The following is a 24076-nucleotide window of genomic DNA, read 5'->3' on the forward strand; positions in this document are numbered from 1 at the left end:
AGATCTGGCTATTACAAATAATGTTGCTATGAACATAGTTGAGCAAATGTCCTTGTGGTGTGAATGTGCCTCCTTCAGGTATATGCCCAATAGTAGTATTGCATGTCTTGAAGGAGGTTAATCCCTAATTTTCAGAGAAATCTCCATACTGATTTCCACAGCTGCTGCACAAGTTCTCACTCCCCCCCAGCAATGGAGAAGTGTTCCCTTTTCTCCACATCTCCCCCCCAGCATAAGTTGCCATTGATGTTTTTGATTTTAGCCATTCAGATCAACATAATAATCTCATTTTTAAAATCATGTCTTTACTTACTTATTTGTCCTGTGTGTTTGTAGGAGTACATGTTTAAAATGGCATGTCAGTGGATAACTTACAAAAGTTGGGTCTCTTCTGCCTTTTGGGGTCAAGTTTCCAATTTAGGTCATCAGAATTTCCTCTGGGCCTCATCTTGCTTATGTTTCTCTGCTTGTTTGCTCTGAAGCAGGATCTCCCAGTTTAGCATTGACAACCCTAGAATTTGTGATCTTCCTGCCTTTTTCTCCCAGCTGCTGGGATTACAGGTATGTGCCATTATGCCTGGCCATATTTATTGTTATAATAGAAGAGTGACTAATTCTATATCAAGTTACACCTGAATCCTTTGCACTATGTTTAAGTGTAGCAACCTATTTTTATTGCTTAAAAAAAGGATGCAAGAGATTTTGGTGTCTTTAGCAAACATGGTCAGTAAGACGATATGTTATTTGACAGTACCGCATAAAATTAACATAAACATTCATGAACTAATAGGAAGATGAACCCTCAAGAAGTCTTACCAAATTCCCAACAGACAGCACACTGCTGAACTGCTCCGTCATCGGGTAATGCTCCATAGCCATGAAGAGTGTATTTAACACAATACAGATGGTGATGGCCAGGTCAACAAATGGATCCATCACTACCAGATTGACAAGGTGTTTCACCTTTAACCATGGCTTACAACAGTCCCAAATCAGACACATATTAGCAAATTTATACCAGCAGGGTGGGCACTTCTGTCTGGATTCTTCAAGTTCTGGGGAGGAAAAAAGTAAATGTATTTATGAAAACTTTTTACTTTTATTAATCAGTGTTTGGTGTAAGTCAGATGTAATTCTTTAAAAACAATATAATTGTATTTTGAAAAAATAAGATAATCTGATGAGTCAGAAAAAAAAATATGGGTTTGCAGTCACAGAAAGAGTACATACAGAATAGCTAATAAATTGCCCTGTGTTTCTCAGATAGATGTCTCTAACACTCTACCTGCAATACTGATTTTTTTAAAAAAATAATTGTCTACAAGGTTACAAGAAACAAAATGGCAGAACTTTTGTTACACACATGACCATCTATATTCAGAATAGAACAAGGGGTGGGGTATATTACCAGAGGCTCCCCAGGAGCCACCATAACAACCTCAAAGAGTCACAGGGAACCTTGATCTCCTAGATATCAATGGAGGAATTCTAATGAGACACATTATTTAATGGAATCATTCCTCTGAGTTAAAAAAAAACCCACATTAATAATAAGTTTTAGTTACATGGGTTTGCCTATTAAGTTCAACAAGTTTCTTATGCTCTCTATACAACATTAACCAGAATGTACAAAAAAGGAGAAGTCATTAATCGAATAAACTGGGGTCCTCACTGTTTTCATGCTAACACTTTGCAAAATTAGAATGAAGTACAATTAATAAAATACAAGATTTGATACAAAACATTCATAGAGTGCGTACATTTCTATGGGATCTATTTACTTTAACATACTGAAATTCATAACTATTGTATCAAAGATATCACATGAAACTTCATGTTAAAAATGTTAAGAAAACATGCAGGTTTTTTTTTAAAGAAGGATTTAAGCTAAATGACAATGTAGGATCAAAGTTCTCTGACTACCGTCTACAAGGCCTTTTGATAATTTCTTATAAAATTAAGCAATTCAGAGACCTTCTAGATCTCACCCATTTAGCAAACCTTTTACAATGACTTTTGAGAAAATATGAAGTAGAAAATTATAATCTCCACTTATAAGGGAGGAGACCATAGAAAATGGAGAAGCATATTGCTACATCCTTGTTCTGCTAATAAATATTTGCTACTTATTTATGCTATAAAGTTATTCACTTCCTTAAACTAATGTATTCTTAGCTGCCTTAGTGGAATTCTGTTAAAGCTAGACATTTAATGTCATTAGATTGGTAATTTGGTAAACAATAAAGAATATTTTAGTTAAGTCAGAGAAAAAAATCCCATAAATAAAATTATTAACCTTTTACTTATTTGTTTTACACATGCATTTTATTTTAACTGCTTTTAATACTTCCAAACAAGGTCATGTTCACACAGAAAATTAAAAAAAAACATATCATTTGTAACAAATAATAGAAGAGAAGCTGCAAATTTTCTGCCTATGTGCTAACAGAATAAGTTCCATTTCTATTTATACAAGCTGTGAATTAGTAGAAAAAGAATAGCAAATAGCATAATACAGGGGGAAAATATCAGGAAAACATTCAAAGGGAAATTCAGCAGGTGCTGATGATCTTGACACTAGGAAAAGCTGGAGAAAAGTTACCTTAAGTCTAAAATAAAAATCATTCAATTATTAATTCCTCATGGAACTATCTCCCACTTAGGAGCAAGTGAGGCACCCAGGAGAACTGTAGCCTCTTCTCCAATATTCCTGTGGGGGTTTCCCCACTTTAGACATAGCGGCGGCTGAGTTTTTATATTCTGTTGATCCATCTTAATTCCTTCAGTAATTTTATCACACAATGTACACATCATGGAAAGTGTGTCCATGAACCATTTCTATATAATAACTTTCACTCATCAGTAAGCATGACTATTCGTTACTCTGGATAATGGAGGGTTGGCTGCAAATGAAATGAAGGAAAGCAAAAGTTGCCAGCCTCAGTTAACAAGTCTAGTTCATGAAAAGGGAGATGAACCAAATTTTAGAAGAAACCACATTTAAATAAACAGAACAGGACTGTATCAAAGTAAACTTTACTATCCATGTTATGCGCAGAAGACTGCCTGCCACTAACTCTGGCCAGTGTTATGTTCAAACTGTTCATACATAACTGAATACAAAAATATCAGGCTTTCACTTTGTATCACAGATGGGGGGGGGGAGAATGAAGTCTAACCCAACTATCTCACTGAAACCAACTTCATTCACACAATAGCTCTGAAGATATTAAAAACAGAAGCTTGTAGTCTGTTGCTTCCTGAGTTTCTCCAACCTCTAGAAAAACCTTTCACTCTAAGCAACTCCAGGAGACATGTTTCCATGGAGAAAGATGTGTGTGTGCTCATTCTGAGCTCTGGAAGTCTACTCCCTGGCAGGTCCAATTTGTAAGGGTTTGATTGTTTTGTTTTGGTTTTTTTTGTTTGTTTGTTTGTTTTCCTTCAGTTATTCCTTACATTAGTTAGAACTTAACGCTACTAGAAATGCAAAGTGTGACTGTCAGTTTAGACTTACCCTGGCTCCTTCTCTACTTCCTGCTTTGGGGGAGCAGCCATGCTGCTGACATCGGAAGCAGAACCACTGGCCCCTTCCTCTCAGTGGTTTTGCTATGGCAAGGAGCAGAAGACCAGAAACTCTTCAAAAGATTTACCTGGAGGGATAGGGAGGAGCAAACTACTGGCAGCTGGGGGGAAGGAGTATAAGCTAGGCAGGCAAGGTTGGGGAAGAATGGACTAGAGTTTAATATTCCATCAAAGTCAATGAAAAGGTCAGGACTTTGAGAAAACTGGGTCTTGTACCAACATCTTGTCTATGAAGACAGTTGTCTATTATGGTAATTTTTTCTGGTTATGACTTTCAGGGTTTTTTGATCCTGAGAGCATGAGATTTTTGCATTATGACTAAAAAAAAAAAAAAATCTTTCTAAGAATCTACCTAGTCTCTGAAGAAACTAAAATTGGGAAAGGAGATATACTGGGAATAGGGCCAGGAAAGTGGAGGAGGGAGTGGAGATATAATTAAGATACAGTGTGTATATATATCTATTAAAATTTTAGAGGAGTTTTAAAAAATAAAATGAGTGCACAAACTCATTTTCTCTCACCCTTATGCTCCTTCTTAACTTTCTCTTTTGACTTATATATGCAAACATACTTTTACACATGTAGAAATGGGAATCAGGGAGACTTGTAAAAAAAGGTGAGATAAAATAAATTATAAAATAAGTTTTATATGAAAGCGGGAAGGGAAAATAAGGAAGACAGGAACAACTGGGGTGGAGATTATACATGAATACATTTAGATGAATATATTTTCCATGTATTGAAGTTGACAGTTGATTTAACTTATAATATAAAAAAGGAAAAAAACACATGAATTTACAAAAGTAGAATGATAGAACAATAACATAGCATCTGTGAATGGTCTACAGCAAGCAAAATATGGGGTGCTTTACATGTCTTTACATGTGTCTCCTTATTTAATCCTTATAACAACTGTAAGCCTGAACATCAAGTCCACATTTTAACTGAAAAATGAAATAAATTCAAATCACAAATTAGTGGCAGAGTCTGAAAGTGATGCAACTAAACCCCAAACTTTCATTTTTGTAATATGAAAGCCAGACTTATAAATACCGTGTTAACTATTCAGATATACTCTTTGAACAAAGCAAAAGTTGATATAATATTTCACCGGAGTTATATAGATAGAGAGAGGGAGAAAGAAGAGAAGAATAAAATAGAATGGTAAAATTTGAAACATAGCTTCCATGAGGCATGACACCTTAACTGGAACTTTTATTTATAATTCTGGTTGAGCCAATACATTTTATAACTTGTGTTAGCTTCTTATACCTTATAACTTGTCACATGCATTAGCACGATAGTAGTAAGTATAAATCATTACACTGATACTAATGTCATCTTCAAGCTTCAAGAGTTTAGAAGTTAAGCTCTGACAGTCATGTTCCAAGCATACCTTGAATTTGTAGCAGTTCCCAAGAGGCTTGTTTAAAAGTCAACACAAAATAGTAGATTCCATGTGCTATGCACTGATTTGTCTTTACCTTTTAAAAGAAGTGGTGATGTTGTACTGGGTTGAGAAGTACTATTGCCTTGAAATTTAGGCAAAAGGTTTCACATCATTATCAACCCATGATCAAAGAGAGATGGTGTGGAACTTTTAACATACCTTCCATTGTGTTGGTCAAAATGCTGGCTATACTCATTGCTCTTTGCCTTGATGTAGGGTCTTCCAACAAATCCATGGAAACATGGTAAGAACTGGACCTTCTCTTCCTTATTTCTGTTTCAGTAGTTGTGCCCTGAAATACCAAAATTCCAGACAACAAAATAATCACTATTCTTGGATAACAAACCTACAGGTATCCTGTTGTGGACACTACTTAACCAAGAGTTTGCCATATTTTCTCAGGCATAAGCAATGTCTTGTGGTAAATATCAAACAAAAGCAATTCAAGATAATAACTTTTTTTGACTCACAGAAGTTCCAAGGGGGTGTTGTCCCCCTATGGCAGGGAAGACACATAGGGAAAGAATGATGGCAGTCATAGGGGGCTGTCTTGTCCCACCACATTTGCACTCAGGAAGCAATCAGTGAGCAGAAAATGGGACCAGGCCATACAGCCTCAAATGTCACCCCCTGTGAGCTGCCATCTCCTTCTGTTCTCTATCCAGTATAGTTCCACAATCTCAAATATAGTGCCACCAGCTAGGGACCAATGATTGAAACTTGAGCTTATGGTGTACATTTTATGTCTAGACCATAATGCTCATGGTGACTTTCCTAGAATTAATATTGAGAATTGTTTTTGAAGGTCTACCAGATCTGCAGTCTTCCAAGATGCCCGAGTTTGCCAGAGTGAGCTTTCTCCATGCTAGAGATTTAGATTGGAAAGACCAAAATTAATATTGACTGGTTAAACTCTGAGCCCCTCACTCATTTCAACCTCTAACTTCACAGTAAGATGCATTGTTCCTGATGCACTCCCAGGTTTAGATTTTAGATCTTTATGAACAGGTATGAAAAAAATACATTATCCAATATGCTGCCATTATGTGATGTCTTCATGTAAAAAACTTCTGGGTTTTTTTTTTGGAGTTAAATATTATTTGCCAATATCCATCTTAAAATTTTTACATATTATACTTATGAAACAACCTTGTTTACATTTGAGCTACTTAACATTGAAAGTCTCAGAATATACCAGTCAGTGGTGTTTAAATTTTTAGCAATCTTACAGTGATTAAATTATTTTCCTACTATGAAGTAAACTGTCCAGGTTTGGAGATGGGTATAAACATGTTCTTACTTCAGGACATCAGACATGAAGTTAACTGTCACAGGACAAAGAAGAAATCTCACACATTTCAGATGCAGGTTTGAGTGAGCTGGTAATAAATATGGCACGTTCAATTCTGTGAGTGTTTTTTCCATTGCTTAAAGAGCAATATGGGTGTTGCTTATTAATATGGACTTCACTGTGATGTGAGCAATGGATTACCACTGTGTTTACTGATTTGCATAATCATGGATTTTCAAAACTTGTTTCAACTCAACTGACGTTATCATGAATGGTGACAAAGATCCATGCAGCCACCTCAAATTAAGTTCAAGATAAAGACGAAGTTGAATGAAGAGGGAAAGAGAATTGCTTCACTGAAAATAAAACCATCAAAGTAAAGATGGGTTCACAAGGTGGAAATACTTCACCTCCTCAAAGAGGAACAATTTTAAGAAAAATGTGCAGGTCATACAAATGTCATTCCATCTCTTCTGCTTGAGGCAAAACCACATTTAAAAGTCCAGATCTATATAAATTTTAATGATAGTTTCCAAAGTCCCTAATGGTAATACTCAGATAATTCTTCTGAAGTTAATTGCCTCAATGGAATGTGTGTGTAAAGAACAGGAAATAGTATGTTTTGAGACAAGCCATTTGCTTGCTGCTGATTTCTGTTCGAATGTTCCCTCTGCAGGATTCCAGAGCCTGCAAATTGTGTGTTTCCCTTCAACTCCTTCCACAGGACAGAAACTTGCCCCAAAATGCTGACTTCATGGCTGAAAGAGTGCACATGTAGAAGTTTGTAGGTTCTCGGGTTACTATAGGCTTAGCTTCAAACTAGACCTAAACGGCCTTTATTTACGTATTCTACTTTTTCTGATCAGATAAATCTATGTTGATTCCTGAATAATGCCAGTGCAGCTCTGATACATAGATTTGTACTTATATTTATGCAATGAAATTGGGACTTTTACCCCAGTGGTATCAAGAACTATGATAGGCCTACTTCTGTACTCAGGAACCATGTGGAACGTTTTTATAAGAAAGGATTTCCAGGGCCCCTCTTCAAAGCTTTAGTCAGAGTAGTTCTGGGTGTAGCTGAAAAATTAATCTGGAATTTCTATTTCTGAGAGTCATTCTGAGAGACTTTGAACCATCCCTTAAGACACACCGTTTTTGTCTTTATCTACCCATGAAAACAGTTTTATTTCAGTATTACATAAACATTATAGGACTGGGTTTGTAGCAGCTTGCTGGACCAGCACTTGGCCTTGCAAGCCTGACACCCCTGTCTTCTATTGCCTTCCTTGCCTCCCTTTATCAGTGTTTTGTATCACTATAGAGTTTATCCAAATCCTGTGTTAGGGTTATTGAAAGGCATGAGTTATCTGTTTGTTTGTTTGTTTAGTTGTTTGAGATGGCTCTGGTATTTTAATTAACTGTTCTTAATTTTTGAAAATTTTAAAATAAAAAAGAAACACTGGTTTAGCTGGGCAGTGAGTGGCACACACTTTTAATCCCACCACTCTGGAGGCAGAGGCAGACAGAGCTCTAGGAGTTTGAGTCCAGCCTGATCTACAGAGGGAGTTCTAGGACAGCCAGGGTTTCACAGAGAAATGCTGTTTCAAACCTCCTCTGTCCCACCTCCAAAAAAAAAAAAAAGAGAGAGAAGCACTGCTTTCAATGAAAGTATTTTCTTTCCTCCTTAATCATCTGTTCTTCCCATTTAAGAAAATCAATGGAATGTTGTATTTCACTGTGAATGGAATGTAGTAGGACCTGTAATCTGTATCTAACATATATGGGGTCAAATCTTAGCTTCATCATGCACAGGCCTCAGTTTCCTCCTCTGTGAAAAGAAATAAATTAGTAAATATTATAATGGGTAGTTGTGAGGGCTCAATATATTAGCTCTGCAGTGTTCTAAGCAATGTGTTGTATATAACTGGCTAACATCATTTTTTTTCCTAAGGAGATGTGACATTTCTTTGTTACTCTTCTTATCTGTTTCATAAATAACAAAGTACTACTGGTTTTGAGGTTTGCAATTATTTTAGGATACTTGGAATTTTTTTCTGGGAAGAAAGGTTCAGGAGAGGCCATGGGGAAATCAGTGAGGAGCAACAGCTATTGTAATATTCCAAGGCAAGATGCATTTTAAAAAAGTGACTAAAAACTAACTGGACCATTGTAATGTGGTCCTAAGGGGCTTGTCCCCTTTAAAAAAGAAAGAAAGAAGTTACATAAAAAGAAGTTACATACAAAGAATATATTATTCCAGCACAGGACACTATGATGTGATCAGACAATGTGGCTGGAGTATTTTATAAAGGTCAAATGACTTTTTATTTAATGTCAACATGAAGGGTGTCTTATTTTATAAAGGAACCATTAATGCTGAATCTTAATATACATTATTAATTTGGAAGTCTTTTCCATATGCTTTATTTGGAGCACTATGAATATAACAAGAATTTATGGCAGTCATATGAAAGCTGAAATCCATTAGAAAGAGTTTAACAGGTGTAGAATGGCTGAGTCACTTGAGTTGTTGCTGGGGGAAGGGTACATTTTGTAAAATAGAGAGAACTGTGACTAAGGGATTTAGATCTAATTAGTGACTTTCATGACAGCAAGTGGAAGTGTGAAGTTGTTTTTAAAGGAACAGGATAGCAAAACCTTTGAAATGCATATTTACATAATCATGCAAATGAATTTCTTAATATTTAATAACATTGCCTGATGACTGATACAAGCATTAATGCCAGCTTTGGAAGGCGAGGCAGGCAGATCCCTGAGTTCAAAGCCAGCCTGGTTTACAAAGAGACATTCAACATAGCCAGGGCTACACAGAGAAGCATTGTCTTGACAAACCTAATAATAATACTATTAATAACAATTATTATTATTATTATTACATGTTTGCACAGCAAAAATGTGGGTTGGGCTTTTTGTTGTTGCTGTTGCTAAATTTCAAGTTGTAGTAATAATAATGAACAATTGCCTCTATGGAACTCCTTGTGTGATCTTAATTTGTAGAGATGTGTAGAAGGTTTTGACAATATAAATTCATAGCTTGATATTAGCAACAACTTGTTGGCTTTGAGATAACAGATGCAGGGGAATTATTGTCTGTTGAAATCAAACCCCACATTCCTGACGGCACTAGTGCCCCTTCTCCTTCTGTACCCTCAGCTGATGATTTAATAGTCCTCACCTCTGGTAGCAGCTGCCCCACAGGAGATGTGAGGGCAGAAGGGCCTCCGACTAAGGAGACCACGCCATTGCAGTCCACTGCACTGTGCATCTTTCCATTCATGGGTAGAGTGGGTATTCCACGGGAGGCTCGACTGGCCTGGCTGACATTGCTGGGTCGCCTTTCTCCATGTCTGTGTGGCACAAAGAGAGAGTCTCTTCTGCTGTCGTTGTCCTCAAATGTGCTGTGTTCGTCGTCAGCAAAGTCATTTTCAGAACCAATATCCTTCACTCGACCTTTGAAGCTGAAGAGGCTAGCTCTACTGTTACGTCTTGGAGAGAAAAGTGAGCCTCGGATGCTCAGTAGAGACTAGAAACAACCAAAAGAAGCAAAACAGATGAAAATAATTAAGAACCTGCATCAACCAGGTGCCTTTAATACCATCATTCAGAAGGCAGAGGCAGGAGGATCTCTGAGAGTTCAAGACCAGCCTGGTCAACAGAGTGAGTTCCAGGACAGGCTCCAGAAAAATACAGAGAAGACTTGTCTTGAATAACCAACTAAACAAACAAGAACCTGCATCCAGAAGAAAATGGCTTGACCCTCTGGTTCATAGCTGTGGATTATCTCAGGATAAGTCACAGGGCAAAAGCTGAAGGTACCTTTCCTGTACCCTCCCCTTCCCTTTTACTTTCCCTCTTGCTTTATTTTCCTCCTCTCCTGTCATTTTCTTTGCCTTAGTATAGTTAGAAGCACTCCCACAACATTGTCTGGTCTTATTGCTGATGCCTGGAACACCAGTACTTGCTAGACTATTCTCTTAGAACTGAATTTCACTTAACAATTGAATGAAAAGTAATTAAACACACACCTACATTTATGCCTTTTAAAGCCTAAAATAGATGCAATAAGAGCTCACAAGTGACCACACCCCAAGGCAGATTCTCCCTAGAGGAGAACCAAAGCCAGCTTGCTGGTAGACCTGCATAATTATAGTACAGGAGCAGTTTCTCTTTTTCCCTTTGCATATTTTATAATGGACTTCATGAATAAATTAAACAAATCACGCTGAAATAACTGTATGATTCATTTCCTGATTTCTACTCCTCTGTCTCAAGAAATATGAACAGCGCCATATTATCAAAAAAAATAATAATTTTCAATTAAGAATCTGACCATAGTCACTTAGCATTTTCTAAATGATAGCCTGTCTCTACATCAAGTTCTTTTCTTGGCCATCACTGCCCAACAAGAATGGATTTCCCCTATGCTAGTCTATGTTTATAACTTCTGCAAAACATACTGTCACTTTACCAATATCCATTTCTCTGTTGTTGATAGTACTGGTACCTTAGGAAAAGCTCCTCAGTTGTTGAATCATTTAATTTGTGAGGCACTAATTCAATCCCTGGCATTAGAAGCAGGACAACATTTCAGGTTCAGCCAACTAGAGCACTTAATACCTGTAATACATGGAATGGTTTAGAGAGAAACATGGGGTGTTTCTTGGCCCACTGAAAACCAACCATTCCTTTTCCAACAGTTGGGAAATAAAGATACTTTTCCAACTGGGGTTGTTGAGATTACCGTGTCTAAGAGTGGGAATCATGCCACACTGGGCTGAAATATGAAAAAAAAAAAAAAAAAAAAAAAAACATGGTTAGGCCCCAGTCCCTGTATATGACTTGTTATCTTGGTTACTGTTCTATACTGTTCTATTGTTGTGAAGAGCATCCATGTCCAAGGCAACTCTAATGAAACAAAACATTTAACTTGGGGCTTGCTTACTATTTCAGAGACAGTCCATTATCATCATGGTAGAGATCATGGCAGTATTCAGGCAGATATTGGAGCAGTAGGTGAAAGCTACATCCCAATTCATGGGCAAAGAGCCTGGGTCTGCTATGGGCTATTGAAACCTCAAAGCCCATCTCCAGTGACAGACTTCCTCTAACAAGGTCATACCTAATCCAAAAGGCCACACCTCTTAATCCTTCTAATCCTTTCAAATAGTTCCACTCTGGTGACTACATATTCAAAAACATGAGCTTATGGAGTCCATTTAACCACTACATTCCACTTCCTTGTGCTTATAGGCTTATAACCATATCAAAATGTATAATGCATTTAGTATTCAACTTCAAAAGTTCCCACAGTCTATCACTGTCTTAACACTGCCTCATATCCTAAGTCCAAAATCTCTTCCAAGACTGAAGGCAACTGCAACCCCTGTAAAACCAAACCACTATACTTGCTTATAGCTATTCATAGACATTATTCAAATTATCTAATAGTTCTGTTCTTTCCTTAAGTTATTCAACATTCCATGTCTATAATTATTAATAGAAATAAAAATTACACAACTTAATGTGATGACTTTGATCTTTTTCCTCTTGGAAGAATTTAAAGCCAAATAAAATGTGTACCTATGAAGTTTTTATATTCCTTGACTATAAAACACCATTACTAAGGCAACTTATAGAAGAAAACATTTGTTTGTGATTATGGTTCCAGAGAGTTAGAGTTCCTGATGGCAGAATGGAAGTAGCAATCGAAAGGCAGCAGAACTAGAACCTAAAAGCTCACATTTCCAATCATAAAGAGGAAGCAGAGAGTACACTGGAGACAGAGGAGAGATTCTGAAATTTCAAATTCCACTCCTAGTGACACACCTCCTCCAACAAGGCATTGTAATAATTTCCAAATTGTTGCACCAACTGGAGACGAAGTATTCAAATACAGGAGCCTATTGGAACTGTTCTCATTCAAGACACCGCACCAATCCTACCAATCTAGTGAATAATCTATTATAATTACTTAAAAGAAAGATATAAAATGATTAAAAGGAAATATAGTAAAATTAATGTATGTATAACACCGTATGTCGAGTGTATACATTAACTTGTAGTGCATCATAGATGGATAGAGGGAAATAATTTTAGTAAAAGTTTACACAATATCTCTTATGACCAAGGGGTACATTAATCCATTCCAGTCCAGAGTTTATATATAACCCTAGCTATATTACAAATAACCAAATCATACCTTTCTCCATGTCAGTTCAGGTTGCTTCCTTGTGTGTGGCAAGATGCCCACTGTAGCTCTTAGAGTCAGCAAACAATCCCAACAACCCAACCCCAATCATAAAGTTATCTTTCTTTCCCAGAAATTAGAAGAAGATAGTTTCTCAATGGAACAATCCCATGCCTCTCTTTGAACCATTGCTTCTACTACAGACATGCTTCCAATGGTTTCATAAACTTACAGAAATAAAATGATACCATGTAAATGAAAGATAGCCAAGGAGACAAATCCTCCCACTAGTGAATCTTCAAAAATGCAACTCCTGGCATGAAGAGGTGACCTGATTCTTAGAAAAGTTTCAAAAGGAAATACCCAGATTCCCTTGAAACTTGATAGAGACTGCACTCTTGACTTTCTCCCCTTCTTCACTCTCCCACACTTACAAGTCAGAGATGTCTAAGAAATATTTCACATTTCCACCTACTCTTCGGTGAAAATTATAATCTTGCAGAAAAAGCTTATATTATGTATTTTTTCAGTATGAAAGCAGAAGTGGTTATCAATGTAAACTTGTGTTATGTCATTGTACAGCACAGTTTCTCAATAGTTTGCGATCCTTGACCTTTAAATCTCACAAAACTCAAGAGGCTCCTTCCACCGTACCTTGACACTTTCAGTATTACTTCTTTCAAAGTGGGGCTAGTATAATATCCGGGTGCTCTCTCTCTCTCCCTCTCTCTCTCTCTCTCTCTCTCTCTCTCTATATATATATATATATATATATATATATATATATATTTCTCTCTGTCCATTTGCCTTGCTCTTGTTTTCCCTCACTTTCCAGTACCCCCTCTCATCTTGTTCCCTCTCTGTCAGAGCATGGTCCAACAATGGAGTCTTATGAGGAGAATTCTGAATGCTTGTGGGAAAACTTCAAGAAAGAAAGACAAGAATCTTGTGACCTCTGTTTCTCCAAAAACATGCAATTGTTACCAGATTATGGTTTTTGGGCCCTTCCTAGGTATAACAGATATGAGTGAGTTCACTTCAGATTATTCACTAAAATTGGCTATTGTTATTTTTTTACTTGCCTTTATGGAAAAAAATATGTTTTTGCCAAATATGGCTTCTCCACAACATGCAGCTTAGCTTTGTGATTGGATACTTTACTCATGTGACTCCTTTTAACCCTCAGAGTACACATTGTCTGACGCTCTAAATTAAATTGGTTATTGCATGAGTCTTTAGTCTGCCGTATTTCATTGGCACCATTCTCCCAGGTCCCAATGCCTTTAGAGTGGTAAACACCTCTCCATCTTCTTTGCAACTTCTTGCCAATGTTTTTTAATCAGGCAAATATTTTGAAAGCAGTTCATTGTATTTACACAGATTGCTTAAGAAACAAATATGAAAATGAATGAAAAATGGCAAGCCATCTATGGCAGTTATCTCTTACAATGTCCAACCAGCTGGGAAACAGATACGAGGAGAGGTGTACAGATACTCCATAGGAAATGTTGTATCTGTGAGAAACTACAAAAAGAGCAGGGATAGCATCAGCATTCTCAGGCATAATGCACAGACTAGAATTAGTCCTCTCAGATTTGGAATGAAGCAAACTGAAGAAAATGTCTGCAGTACCAGTGGATATGAAGTTTCAAATTTAGGCAAACTTTAGGCAAAAATTATTTTATAATTTATACAAATTTAAGTTCAGAAGCAGACAAAAATATAATTTTCCCTTCTTGCTTTTGATCTTGTCTTAACTCTCTCCCTCCATTCCCTTCTTTCATCCTTTTCATTAAAAAAATTTTTTTTTCAAAATAATCATGTCTTGACAAGTGTTTATCAATTGATATTTATATAGATGGAACCATAAGGTTGATGGCAAGGTACTTTTCTTCAGTAACAAGCAAATTCTATTCAATTTGAATTTACCACGGTTTATATGAATTCACAATATTGTTTGGCTTTGGAATAGATCAGCTGATCTTCCAAAATGTTCATATGTTAAATATTAGGTTATGTGAAAGGCTTTATGATAAGATAGGAAGAAAAAGGAAAAAAATGTATGTATTTTAAGTGGAATCAAATTATACATTTCATCATCAGTTCAAAAAGATGCTTTTAAGGCTGCCTGAAAAGGCAGAAAGTCCATGGGTTTCAGTGTCAGACTAAGTTTGAATTCTATCTTAGTCTAATAAGCATGTCATTAGGTGATCTTTAACTCAGCAGAGCCAAGATGAATGTGAAAGCAATACTCTGCAATCCAGTTGTTAGCACTGACTAAGGGGAGGGGGGTAAAACAAACACCTGTGATAGAAGTCATCCACAGGGTAAGTCTGGAGCATGCTGGCAGCTCCTTTAAGAGCAGGATGACAGTTATAACTCCAAGAGAAAGCTACAGTGTCTGAAACCCCCAAATCTAATACAGGGCTTGGCTGGCCCTGACTTCCTGCAGGACAGGCTAGCACTATAGAAGAAAGCTATTTTGTTATTCCTCATACTTCAGAGGGCTAGAGCTGGATACATCTTCTTCTGAAGCTGTCCCATGCTGTGTAGGATTGGCTGTTGTGTGTCAAAACACTCTGAGCCAAGGTTCAGAAGGTGACTTGATTTCTGGAGATTATTCCTAAGTGAGGATGGTTTAGGGCTGAACAGATACTTAAAGTACTGAGGTGGGTAGGCAGAGAACCTGGCTCCCAGGGTTCTCCACTCTCCTGCAGAACTTCTATGGAAGACCTGTGCTTGCTTTTTCTACTTTACAAAGCCCTTGAGGGACATGTCTAGGTTTGGAAATTTGCAGGACTTAGGTACACAAACTCTAGAGTTGGTAGAGCCATAGATTCATTCTCTCGCTTCATTTCTAAAATCTTGCTTCATTCTTTTTCCCTTTCCTCACTCGAACTTCATTTTTATTGTTATTAATTTCACTTTTAATCTTTTTAACATCATACTTTAATGCTATGTTGTTTACATCACTTTGTGTGTGTGTGTGTGTGTGTGTGTGTGTGTTTGTGTGTGTCTGTGTCAGGTAGAATATTTATTTTCATTTCTATGATTAGTATTTCTACTCCTGATTTCTTCTCATCATGTCATTTGTTTGCTTCTGTTGAAACATTATTGGGAATGTAGTCCCCAAAAGAATCACAAAAAGTCCCCAAATTAAAACCACAAGAATGTCCATCCCCACTGATGCATGAGTCGAAAGGTAGAAAGATAAGAACTATGAGCAGTCAAGCAAACAACATGACTTCTCCACATTTTATTGCTGTTAAATTGTTTTGCTTTGGTCACAGGCTCTCATGTAGCCTAGGCAGACCCAGAACACCCGTTGTAACTGGAGACAACCTAGAACTTCTGGTCCTCTTGTCTGCACCTTCCAAGTTCTATGACCACAAGCCTGCCACCACAATATATGCACAGCTGGATATTGAACCCAGAGCTTCATGCATGCTATACAAGTACTCTAGCAACTCAGCTGAATTCTCAGTTCTCTCCAAAATTTATTAAGTCCTCAATAACAAAGTCAAAGACAGTTTTAAATGCTAAACATTTAAAAAAAAAAAGATCAATGAGACCACAAAGAGGACTAGAGGGAGCACAATCCACCCAAGACCTAAACATAAAATTTAGTCTTTGATGAAGAGATAGAGATTAAACAGTAGTTGTAGAAATAAAAAAGCTCCATGAATCAAACAACAACAAAACCAACAGTGGAAAGCATGGCCAGTCAACAGTGGAATGAAGGCCAGGGAGTGAACAGAGCACACACCAAGTAGGCATGAGCAGGAAGCAACATCTTCAGAACGTAGTATGCTCAAAATGCTGACAAAACAAAGTGAAGAAAGAGCCTGGGGAGCTGTGGGAGGGAAGTGCTAAGACCCTTTCAAAGTTGAAGCATTCAGAGCAGAAGACTTTGCTGAGGAAATTCTAAGGCCAGGAGAACAAGGACTGAAATATATCCAACTCTGCAACAAAATAGTTGCCAAACAAGCTGATAGCATCCAGCAAAATTGTCTTAAAATGGAATGAGAGAAAGGACCTCCATGCCATGCATAAACTATAGCAATTCATGTCCATTAAGCCAGATATGAAGCAGATACTTAAAGCATCACTCCACATGGAAGAGAAATAAAGGCACATACAATCATGACCACATTAAAAAATGAGGATTAGGAAGGAATCAAAATAAAAAAAATTCATCTAGTCATCAAACCTTGGTAAACTAGCAAAATGAGTCAGGTAGAAATGAACACTTATCTTTAAGTAATTACCATAAATGAACATGTATACTGGGTAAATGGAATAAAAACCAAGATTCATCTATTTGCTAGCCACATGGAACTCAAGTCACTAGTAAAGACATAAACAGAAGCAAAGTGGAAAGATGCAAAAAGATAATCTCAATTGAGTGAATTGAAAGCAATTGAATGGACCATGAAAGCAAGTATGCACAGCTGTACTCATATCTGATGAAGCAGATCTGAAGCTAAAATTATCTGGAAGACATAAAAGGGAGTTATTGTATAGTAATAAAGGGAAAACCATATCAAGAAGATACACTGTTTGTATCCACTCATGGTGAAACATGCCTATAATCTCAGCAGTTGGGAGGCAGAGGCATTTAGATCAAGAATTTAAGATCCTCAGCTACACACCAAGTGAGAGGCCAACCTAGGGAATGTTAGACATTATCACTAGCAACCAAAAGCAACAATGATAGCTGAAGATCTTATGGTCCTCATGAAGTGATCAAGGTGATTAAATTGAGTCAGTCATGAGACTTGTTATTTAACTCTCTGCACTTAAGTGCAAATTTTCATCTCTCATTAATCTTTCCAGTGAATAGATGCTTCTCTGATAACATTTTGTAACACATAAGCTCCTTTCATATTTTCTAAAAATAAACCAAAGATCTTAAAGTAAGTCTGGAAATTCAAAAATTACCAAAGAAAACTAGAAAGAAATGCTTCAGGTTATGGACACTGGAAACTATCTTCTGAAAAACACACCAACAGCTCAAGAAATAAAAGCCAGGATTGATACATGGGATTGCAACAAATTAAACAGCTTTGGCACTGCAGAAAATATTTTACCATAGAAAAGATATGATTACAGAATGGGAGATTGATGAGAAAAGGGATAAAAATGTGATATTGAGCATATCAAGAACTCAAAAATTATTAAATATTAGGAGAACAAACAAGCAAGTCAATAAAAGGATAAAGAAACTGAACAGCTAGTTCTCAAACTAAGAAGTATGTTATATACCAGAAGAACAAACAAGCAAGTCAATAAAAGGACAAAGAAACTGAACAGCTAGTTCTCAAACTAAGAAGTATAACTAGCCAATGGATATATGAAAAAAAAAATGTTCCATATCATCAGCCATCAGGGAAATATGAGTCAAAGTGCCATTGAGATTCTATCTCATCTCAGTTAAAATTATTCATTAAAAAAGTCATAAGACACCATCATATGAAAATAAAAATTACAAGTGCTGGCATAGACATTGAACCTTATATAATGTGGGTGTGGACTTATGTAAGTTCCGGTACTATGGAAATTGGTAAAGAGGCTCCTCAAAAAATTAAATATAAAGCTAACATATAATTCACTTATACTACACCTGGGTATATACTCAAAGGAGTTAAATCAATATATCATACAGATGGCTGTGTATCCATTTTTACAACAGTACTAACATAATTTTAAAGCTATGAAATCAGCCTAGGTGTTCATCACTAACAGATAAAGAATGGAACATAATAATTAGTCACAAATAACATATCATCTTAGCAGAAATGAGTCAGACTCTCTCTCTCTCTCTCTCTATATATATATATATATATATATATATATATAATCATAAAAATATGTGTGTGAAATATTTATGAAAACTACATATGAAAGTAGAATGGGATGGGTTTGATTTGGAAGGAAAAGAGACCAGGGAGAGAAGGGGGTGATTCAAAAGGCAGAGAGGATAACTGGAACAGGGGGATAAATATGGTTAAGGATTGCGTTACACATATGTGAAAACTTCTATAAGTTTTATATTTGTGCAATTAAGGAGCTAATAAAATAAATTTCAAATTAAATAAATAACATGTGCATAAAATGGGCATTAAACAACACACACAGCCTCCCCTCTTCCTGTCTGAAAATTTGCCATAACTAAATTAGTAGTTACCTAGGTTTGTAATGAGGTGCTTAAGAATTCCTGTTGTAGGTACCAATACAAATAATGTTGTCCTTGGTACTACATGAATATTGTAGTTTCAGTCATAGTGAAATTGCCCTCCAAGGAACGGTGTATTTCTTGGAATTCTCTTGGTAATTTTAAAAGGCCAAGGACATAAATTGTGAAATTCCGACAGCTTCGTTAAACTCATAACCCAAAGGCATGCAGAAAACACTCTTGTAATATGTAAGTCAGTGCATTCTCTAACAGAAAGCCAAGTACAATCAAACATCACAGCTAGTTAGTACCAAGCATCTTTCTCAGCGTCTGTCTACCTGAGACTTTTGGCTACAGTTTAGAAAAGATTTTGCTTCAGCCCGCTTTGAAACAATGAATAAATCACCCTTCATGAGAGCATTCAGATGCATGGGAACACTGCACAGATGGCCCAGAAGGGTCCCTCGTCCACTTCTGGGCACCAACCACTCAGAAAACCTACAGCTCACTGGGTCCAGGCACAGTAGCTAAGAAGGAATGGGGGACCATCTGTGATCATTCCCTATGTGGAACACTGCCCAGAGACTCTCAAGTCTCAAAATCTTCTCAAGTTCAGTACGGCATGAACATGCCTTCCCGTGCTTCCAAAAAACTTATAGAACTCGTGGTATATCTGAGATAGCAACTCGACCCTTGATGCTCGTGACCATGGTGAAAGCATCGCAAAGTTTAAGGAGAAGGAAGCTTAGACTCCAACAAATCCTGGCATAGACTTTAAAAGAAATCCTGTTAAGTTGTTATGAAAATGCAATCTACTTCCTTCCTTCCTTCCTTCCTTCCTTCCTTCCTTCCTTCCTTCCTTCCTTCCTTCCTTCCTTCCTTCCTTCCTTCCTTCCTTCCTTCCTTCCTTCCTTTTTTGTACCTGGTGTGGAGAGGAAAATCTCTTCTCATAGGTCAGCCTACTTCCTTCTAGTGAAAAACGGAAGCCTTTCTTCCGTATACTGTCCTCAGAGGCAGATTTCCGCACCGCGTCATCCTTTTCTTCCTCTCCAGCCTGTTCTTTCTGTTTCTTTTTCTTTCTTCTGTTCTTCAGCTCCTTTTCACTCTTGGAACTCAACTTTGATGCTACTGAAGAACTCTCCGAGAACACGCCTATCCCGCCTGCTCCGCTGAAGTCTCTGGATTCTGCAGAGGCAGCTGCGGCTGCTGCCTAGAAGTGTAAAAAGTGAACAAAGGTTATACACAAACTTTAACTTTACCCATTTATCGCTTCGTTTATCTAGATTACCGTGAATGTGACCTTAAAATCCAGTTCTCTAATTCTGTTCTATCCTTTGGAAAAAATTTTCACAAATCAAAGTATAAAAATCAACATGGAAGTAGACACATTTAAATGATTAAACTCTTTTAATTCTGACCTCATATGGCATTCCAATTATCTACCAATGTGAACATAACAAACATAATAACATCTAATAACATTTTCCATGCAATCTAAATAATGTTTAAGGAGGAATTTAAGAATTAAATTTTCCTATTTATACCTCAGAGGTATTTGCCTTTCATCACATTCAATAATGGTTATCAAACTGAGCTATAGAATTAAAGCCAGTCTCAGTCAAATATTTATTGATTAAACCTTCAATCTTTTATTTTAATTTTTTAATTAGGAAACGTGCAAGCATGTCACAGATTATATAATTGGGAATCCCAGAATGTCAGTATGGACTTGTAAATGATAACCACATGGCTTAAAAATATAGTGTTCGGTGTAGTTGCTACTATCTCAGCCTACTTTATTTTTGGTCTTTATAATACTTTGAATGATAGTAACATAAGGGACCTACATCCAGCAGGCAATAAAAGATAAAATTGGGCAATTGGATTAGTGAATGCCATTAAGTCAAGCAAATATATTTTGAAAAATACTGACCTTATTTTGAAGACTCATTGCTTCTACTTTTAAGAGTTTTCAGTGTACGAAGCTGAGAATGTTAGTGATTTTGTATTAGATGGGCTTTGTGTTTCCAGAACTTGTGAAGTCATTGCAGTGTGACTGGCATTCTCTGACGTTCCTCACTTCTAGTGTTGCTGCATTGAAGAACCCATTCTAACTGAATCCCTGTTTACTGGAGTACTAAGGAAACATTTCCCTTGACAACACATTCATCTGCCACTTTATAAGATTCAGCGGACGAGAGTGCTGATAGTTTCTTCAAGGTGTCACAAGGAGGAAAATAGCAACAAAGCCATTGTAACTGCCTGCATTTTGATGCCCTTAATGTATGTATATCATAATCACCAAATCAAGTAACATTCTGCTTAACACCAAACAGGCCCCTAACACCACACACACACACACACACACACACACACACACACACACACACACACACATCTTTGTCTCTCCAATGTCAACAGCAACCTGCAGGTCAGAGAATGGAGATAAACACAACCTTCTCTAAGATGGTCAACTCTACCTGGGCTTCCTCTTGCTGTTTCTTCAACTGCTCCAACATCTGCTGAAACTCTGCCTCTTTCTGTTCAGCCTCTTCCAAGGTGGCCTGATTCTGCTCCTCATAGGCCATGGCCACCACAGCCAGGATCAAGTTTATTAGGTAGAATGAGCCCAAGAAAATCACGAGCACAAAAAATATCATGTATGTTTTCCCAGCAGCACGTAGGGTCTGTAAAAAAGGAAGGAGGATGTTCATAAACATTACATCGACTGTTACAAGCTCCCTCTCTTAAGTAATGAAAGTTTCCTTGGCAGTTCCCTGGGCCACAATATCCCTTGCTTCCTAGGAGAGTCATTACATCAGTTCTCACCAGCTGATAAAGGTTTTCCCAGAAATCTTGAGTCATGAGACGAAATAATGACAAGAAGGCCCAACTAAATGTGTCAAAGCTTGTGTAGCCGTAGTTGGGGTTTCTTCCAGCCTTCACACAGATGTATCCTTCAGGACACTGGCTGAAATTACATTAGAGAGGAAAGAGGAACTCAGTATCTGTGAATCTTCTTGTGTTTGTTTCCATTTTAGTTGATGTGAATTATTTTGTACAAGCTCTAGGGAAACTGTATCTTTGGCCTTACATAGTGTCTACCCAGCACTAGGTGTGCTTTCCTATGTAGTAATAGAATTTACCAAGTCTACTTTGTGGATTTCTCTAATTCCTCATTATAATGGTATGTTTATTACAGATCTATATAAGATAGTCATATATTTAAGAACTTATTTTGGGATGGTGGACATGATCAGATAAATAAATCCATAAAGATGTAACTGATTTTCGCTGAAGATGTTTTTAGATATATAGTGTGTGTGTGTGTGTGTGTGTGTGTGTGTGTGTGTGTGTGTGCGCGTGTGTGTTAGATTATAGAGGAGAAGATACAATTGTGTGGGCATCCTGAAAGGAGAGAATGATACTGTGTCGTGGGCATCTCATACAGTCAGCTTACTGCCTTCAGTATTATGACTGACATTTCTGAGCTGAGCAAACTTGGGATAATTTCCCTACCTTGTTAGCCATCAGGGATTTCACAGGTCAGCATGGACTAATAAAAGAACCTGCCTCAAAAAACAAACATGCAAATATTCAATAAGATACTGTGTGGAAAGTATTTAGTACTGTGCAGTTGGGGAGTTAAAATGCTTGCCTTACCTATCACAGATAGGTGTCTGCAGATTTTTCATCATGTTGTCAATGAGAACTTTGGTAAATGTATCATTTGTAAATGTCTGCAATATTATCAAAAAAAAAAAACACATGGGATTTTTGCCTATGTTTTGTAATGTTAGTCAAGTAGAAAAAGGTAACTATTTCTCTGAATTTGCCCAGTTTTTTTTTATGTGTAATGCTTTACAATTACAACCATTTCCATGATGTTAAGCATAAGTAAAAATTCTATATCGGAGCCATGCATCCATGGAATTATGATACCTACTATAAGTGGTATTGGAAAAAAACATAAAAACCAGAAGAAATGGCAAAATACGGTAGAGTCAGAATTTGAATCTGTGCTGACATTCCAGTCTATTTCATGCGCTTTGCTAAAATATGGTAGGCTTGTAGTCACCATATTCTTAGATAGTGACATGATCTTCAGGGATTTTATGTACTGAGCCATGGAGATCAGATTAGCTTAAATAAATGATTACAGACTAGTATGTGATTATGAATTCTAATGCATTTGCTCTGACTATTTTCCATTGTGTTAATTTGGAAGATTATATGTTCCCTAGCATGGGAAAATACTTGCTACTTCTGAGTGTGTAAAGGAGGTGAGAATCCACACTCACCCTGGATATTCTGTGAGTCAGCATGAAGAATTTATGTAGGGCTTTGAATGTGGAGTGTGTAGGGATAATGTTTGTAGAGGATGACAGATTATTGAGGTCTACTGAGCATCAATAAGAGGCATAACTTACCCTGCATCAGAGCTGTTTCCACAGAGCAGAGCATCATTTTGCCCTTCCAAAAAATAAAAGTGACCTATTTAAAGAACAAGACATAGACTCATTAAAAGGCTTGTCAGTACTTAATCCTTGTGTTCAGATGAGGAAGCTTATAAATGTCTTTAGTTGTAATAAAAAAAGAGCTAAAATAACTGAAAGTCATGGCTAAATGAGAATATTTTTCCATAGAAACTAAGTATCAAACAACTACATGATTAAATGCTATTTGGAAAAATTACTATAGAAAGAAATATTTCCAGAAGCAATAATAATAATAGCATTTACAGTTCAGAATTATTACAAACATAAACTCAAGCTGCTTAGGGGACACTTCAAGAGAAAGCTGTGGCATTGGGGCAGTTTTCTTGGCACAAGCTGAGAGCAAAGAAATGCCTGTTTCTTCTCAGCGATTCATGCAAAGGAAATTTTACTCAAAGTTCTTTTTCCCTAGACTCGATGTAGATGCAGACATTTTTCCTGCCAAGTGTCGTGTAGTTTTTTTTTTTTTTATGAGAAGTGAGCATAGTTGCTTGTTCTCTCCTTAAAATGCCTAGTTTATCATTTGTATTTGATTTTTGGGGTTCCCCCCCCCGATTTCTCTTTGAAATGAACAAAATAATATTATAGCTTGGAAAATGTAAGCTGTTTAAACTCATTTTTAATGAACACATATATAATTTTAAAATTTGTAAAAATGTTCCCAGGAACTATACACACATGCACAAGCACATACACACATGTACAAACACACACACCACTCCACCCACCCACCCACCCACACACACATACACATACACATACACAATGCATACACAAACACACTCATACATATTACACACAGTCTCACACCCACATACATAAACACAAACCCATACACACTCACTTGCACACAAAAACACTCATACCGTAC

At 36.9% G+C, this 24076-nt stretch overlaps 1 protein-coding gene across 5 annotated transcripts in view; it reads right to left on the reverse strand.

The window, feature by feature from the left end:
* Scn2a (sodium voltage-gated channel alpha subunit 2) overlaps positions 1-24076 on the reverse strand; it is a 130513-nt gene that overhangs the window by 45110 nt on the left and 61327 nt on the right. For all 5 annotated transcript variants that reach the window (XM_051184553.1, XM_051184549.1, XM_051184550.1 and 2 more), the window contains 7 exons: positions 23140-23203; positions 21539-21680; positions 21190-21396; positions 19632-19919; positions 9523-9870; positions 5192-5324; positions 817-1055 (listed from right to left, as the gene is read on the reverse strand). In XM_051184553.1, the coding sequence (XP_051040510.1) occupies positions 817-1055; positions 5192-5324; positions 9523-9870; positions 19632-19919; positions 21190-21396; positions 21539-21680; positions 23140-23203 (1421 nt within the window). The remainder of the gene's footprint in view (positions 1-816; positions 1056-5191; positions 5325-9522; positions 9871-19631; positions 19920-21189; positions 21397-21538; positions 21681-23139; positions 23204-24076) is intronic.

The sequence above is a fragment of the Phodopus roborovskii genome, unplaced genomic scaffold (assembly GCF_943737965.1).
Source record: "Phodopus roborovskii unplaced genomic scaffold, PHOROB, whole genome shotgun sequence".
NCBI lineage: Eukaryota > Metazoa > Chordata > Mammalia > Rodentia > Cricetidae > Phodopus > Phodopus roborovskii.